This window comes from Manis javanica, chromosome 1, assembly GCF_040802235.1.
Source record: "Manis javanica isolate MJ-LG chromosome 1, MJ_LKY, whole genome shotgun sequence".
Classification (NCBI taxonomy): Eukaryota; Metazoa; Chordata; class Mammalia; order Pholidota; family Manidae; genus Manis; species Manis javanica.
The window spans coordinates 162,151,384-162,155,954 of record NC_133156.1 but is presented as its reverse complement, the minus strand read 5'-3'; the positions used below and the strand labels follow the sequence as shown (position 1 = coordinate 162,155,954).

General features: G+C 32.5%; 1 protein-coding gene across 1 annotated transcript; it reads left to right on the top strand.

Moving 5' to 3' along the window:
• The first annotated feature begins 3,121 nt into the window (after positions 1-3,121).
• On the top strand, positions 3,122-3,397 carry C1H2orf15 (chromosome 1 C2orf15 homolog). Its single transcript, XM_036994617.1, has one exon. The coding sequence runs from the start codon at positions 3,122-3,124 to the stop codon at positions 3,395-3,397; it is 276 nt and encodes a 91-aa protein (XP_036850512.1).
• Positions 3,398-4,571: the final 1,174 nt, after the last annotated feature.

The following is a 4,571-nucleotide window of genomic DNA, read 5'->3' as shown; positions in this document are numbered from 1 at the left end:
CAAATTTGTTCTTTCATTCTGTGACTTGCCTTTTTACTCTCTTGACAGTGCCTGTTGATATACAAAATTTTTAAATTCTCATGTAGTCCAACTTCTCTGCTTTTGTTGCCTGTGCCTTTGGCGTCATATTCAAGAAGTCATTGCCGAATCTGTCACGAAGCTTTTGTCCTATGTTTTCTTCTAAGAGTTTTATAGTCTTAGGTCTAACACTTAGGACTTTGACCCATTTTGAGTTAATTTTTAGTTAATATTTTAGAGTTAATTTTTAGTTAATATGATGTGAGGTAAATGCCCAACATCATTCTTTTGCGTGTGGATATCCAGTTTTCCCAGCACCTTTTGTTGAAAAGACTGCCCTTCCTGTATAGTGGTCTAAGCATCCTTGTCAAAAATAATTTAACCATATATGCAATGGTTTACTTCTCGGCTCTCTATTCTATTACATCAGTCTATATGTCTATCTTTATTTCTGTACCACACTATTTTGATTACTATAGTCTTGTAGTAAGTTTTCAAATCAGGAAGTGTGATTCCTCCAGCTTTGTTCTTTTTCAAGATTGTTCTGGCCATTCAGGGTCTCTTGAGATTGCAAGTGAATTTTAGGTTGGCTTTTTCTATTTCTTCCAAAAAAATCTTTGGCAGGCTGATAGGGATTGTAGTGAATCTGTAGATCACTTTGAGTAGTACTGCATCTTAATAATATTGTCTTCTAATCCATGAACATGGAATGTGCTTCCATTTATTTATGTCTTTAATTTCAGCAATGTTTTATAATTTTCATTGTATAGGTCTTTCAACTTCTTAGTTAATTCCCAAGTATCTTACTGTTATATGTATGCTATTGTAAATGGAATTGTTTAATTTCAGATTTTTCTTAATTTATTAACTTTCAGATTGTTAGTGTACAGAAATGCAACTGATTTTTGTATGTTGACTCTGTCTCCTGCTACTTTGCTAAATTCATTTATTCTAACAGTTTTTCTTGTGAACTCAGGTTTTGTACCTATAAGATCATATCATGTATACATAGGAATAATTTTACTTCTTCCTTCCTTATTTGTATGACTTTCATTTCTTTTTGCTTGGCTAAAACTTCCAGTACTATGTTAAAAAGAAGTGGTGAAAGTAGGCATCCTTGCCTTATTCCTGGTCTTAAAGGGAAAGATTCTCCATTGAGATGTTATTCACTGTTGGTTTTCATATATGGCTTTTGTTATGTTGAGGTAGTTTCCTTCTTTTCCTAGTTTGTTGAGTGCTTTTATCATGAAAGTGTGTTGAATTTTGTCAAATTCTTTTCCTGTATCAATTAAGTTGTTCTTTTCCTTCAATCTTTAATATGGTGTACTACATTAATCAATTTTCATCTGTTGAGCTATCCTTGCATTCCTTGAAAAAAATCCCACTTGGTCATTGTGTATAATCCTTTTATTATGCTGTTGAATTCTGTTTGCTAGTATTTTGTTAAAGATTTTTGTATCAATGTTCATAAGGGATATTGGTCTTAGTTTTCTTTCCTTGTAGTGTCTTTGCTTGGCTTTGGCATTATCGTAATGCTGGCCTCATAGAATGAGTTAGGAAGTGCTCCATCCTCTTCAATTTTTGGAAAAGTTTGAACACAATTGGTACTGGCTCTTTAAATGTTTAATAGATTTCATCCATGAAGCCATTTAGTCCAGGGATTTTCTTGTCAACAGCATTTTGATTACTGATTCCGTCTCCTTACTAGTCATGGCTCTATTTAGATTTTATATATTTTTGTGACTTAGTCTTGATAGGTTTCATTTTATAGGAATTAATTCATTTCAGCTGAGATGTCTAATTTGTTGGCATACAATTGTTCATAGCATTCTCTTATAATCCTCGTTATTTCTGTATAATTGGTAGTAATGTCCCCACTTTTGTTTCTGATTTTAGTAATTTGAGTCTTCTCTCTTTTTTCTTAGTCAATCTATCTAAAGTTTGTCAATTTCATTGATTTCTTCAAAGAACCACTTTTGGTTTCATTAATTTTTCTCTATTTCACTTATTTCTGCTGTACTCTTTATTTCCCTCCTTCTCACAGTGGATTTAATTTGTTCTTTTTCTAGTTCCTCAAGTTACAAAGTTGGGCTATTGATTTTAAATCTGTCCTGTTTTTTAAAATGTGTTTATAGCTATAAATTTCCCCATTAGCATTGATTTTACAGCCTCTTATAAATTTTGATATGCTGTTTTTTTATTTACATTTATCTCTTTTCTAATTTTCCTTGTGATATCTTTGAGCCATTGACTATTTAAGAGTGTGCTAATTTCCACATATTCATGAATTTTCATTTTACTTCTGCTATTGATTTCTAACTTTATCTTGTGGTCAGAGAATATACTTTGTATAATATCTATCTTTTTTAATTAATTGAGGCTTAATCTGTGGCTTAATATATGGCCTATTCTGGAAAATGTCCCACGAACACTGGAGAAGAATGTGTATGGTGTGGTTGCAGGGTAGAATATTCTGTAAATGTGTGTTAGATCTAGTTGGTTTAATGTGTTGTTTAAATCTATTTTCTTACTCATCTTGTTTGGTGGTTCTGTCCATTATTGTGAGTTAAGTTTTGAAGTCTACTACTATTATTGTAGAACGGTGTATTCTCCCTTCAATGCTGTCAATTTTTGTTTCATATATTTTTATGGTATGTAATTAGGTGAGTGTTTACAATTGTTTGGATTTGTTTATTTTTTTGTAGAACACCTAGCAGAGTGTTCTCTTCACTTAATTATCAATCTAATGAATTAAAAGTTTTTGATAGCAAGAATGATATAAAGGTCTAAGAAGAGAAGTTCAGTTATTTTCCAAAAGTGATGAAACATAAAATCTGGAAATTCCTTTTAAAGAAGATTTCAAAGAATCTATAGAACCTGCAAACCTTCCCAGAAAGATGTAAACACTAAAAGGTGGCAGGTGATTTCACTTTGTATTTTTGGCATCGCCATGATGTTTCATTAAAACAAACATTGTCATGTAGTTAGTTGAAATTCCTGCTGTAATCACTTGTTACCATTTTTCCTCCCAAGCAATCAAGTTGGAGAAACGTTTCTATTGCTTAAAGAGGTACCTGCAAACTATATTTATTCAGCTGTCCTAATGGGATATCCTCTTAGTAAGTCTGCCACTCAGGTATCTGCTATGCATATGGATTCAAAAGTGGGTGATCACTTAATGGGAGGGACTGAGAAAAGCAAGTTGGAACCAGTGACTCAGTTATTTCAGAACACCAAGCAAATAAGATTAGAAGACACAAACCAGGAAAACTCTACAAAAAGTAAAGAGACTGGCACAGGATCTGTTTCAGAGAAAGCCTTGGGTTCAGTGGTCTATGTTAAAGAAAGTGATGGGATAGAAATGACAGATATGGAATGAAGTTATTTGTACATATTACCAAAGAAGCCAGAATTGCTTTTGACCAGAAGGGTGTGATGAGAAATTAACCTTATTAGGAAGACTTAACAAAATGAGGGAAGATGATTGTTCATTTTTCACTATTTATGAATCACCTTAGACTGCATTTTTTGACGGTACATACTCAAAAAAGTTGTATTAGGGAGAAAAAGCTTTCCAAACTTCAAAGCAGATTTCCCTGGTATTACATTCTCCTGGTATTACATTCTATTCTTACCAAAAATCAGAGTTTAGAGTAACAGGTTTTAAATGGCACCAAAACATTTAAGTATAATTTATCTCTAACAAGTAATCATAAAAGAGTGCCCAAACAATTTGACATCAGTATTTCACACTTTGTGTGAAATTTTGTGTACCAATTTTGTATGTTAGATTTCCAGTTTGGGATTTGGGTTTAGGGTTCTTTATCTTCCTAAATTTTTGCATTTCTGTTCCGTAAAAGATCACTGCAGGTGAACTCTGCAAAGGACAGGTATATTGCATACCTTGGGAAGCATCTCACATTGTAACATGTCATCCTTCTAGAACTGTTTTTATCCCAATGTGAAATTAATTCAGAGTTACAAAATAGTTAGTTCTAAGTGTAATCATCTATCTTGCATATGCTACCATTTATGCCACCAATATTTAATATAGGAACAGCCTAGTGTCAGTTTGCCATTCTTACTGAAACGTCTAATAGTCTGAAATAGCAGTATTGTCCCAAGTAATGTTAGATGAAATTAAAACCAACCCATAACTATATTATGTATGTTTTGAACATTTTCCTGTACTTTAACATTTAATGACCATTTCTTATGCCCACTGAGTAATCTTCTTAGTAGTCATAAAAACAAAGAGGAAAGGGAATCTTCTTTTAGGAGAAGCTATATTTTATAAATTAGAAAAATAATAAAAAAACATAATTCATTTGTAGGGAATATTGTGCCTAGAGTTTTAAAAAAATTGTTAAGCAGGACACAATTCAAGAAAATGGTACTTTGTATCATTTACAGAATGTAATTCTTTGCGAGGTGCTAGGGATACGCTACTGAATAAAATAGCCACTGCCTTTGTAGTGCTTACTGTCTGTCCACCAGGAAAGACAGAATATCAGACAGTAATTACATAAGATATAAATTGTGATGTGCCATCA

Coding starts and splice junctions, on each gene's coding strand:
- C1H2orf15 (XM_036994617.1), top strand. CDS start 3,122: ATGGGATATCCTCTTAGTAAGTCTGCCACTCAGGTATCTGCTATGCAT.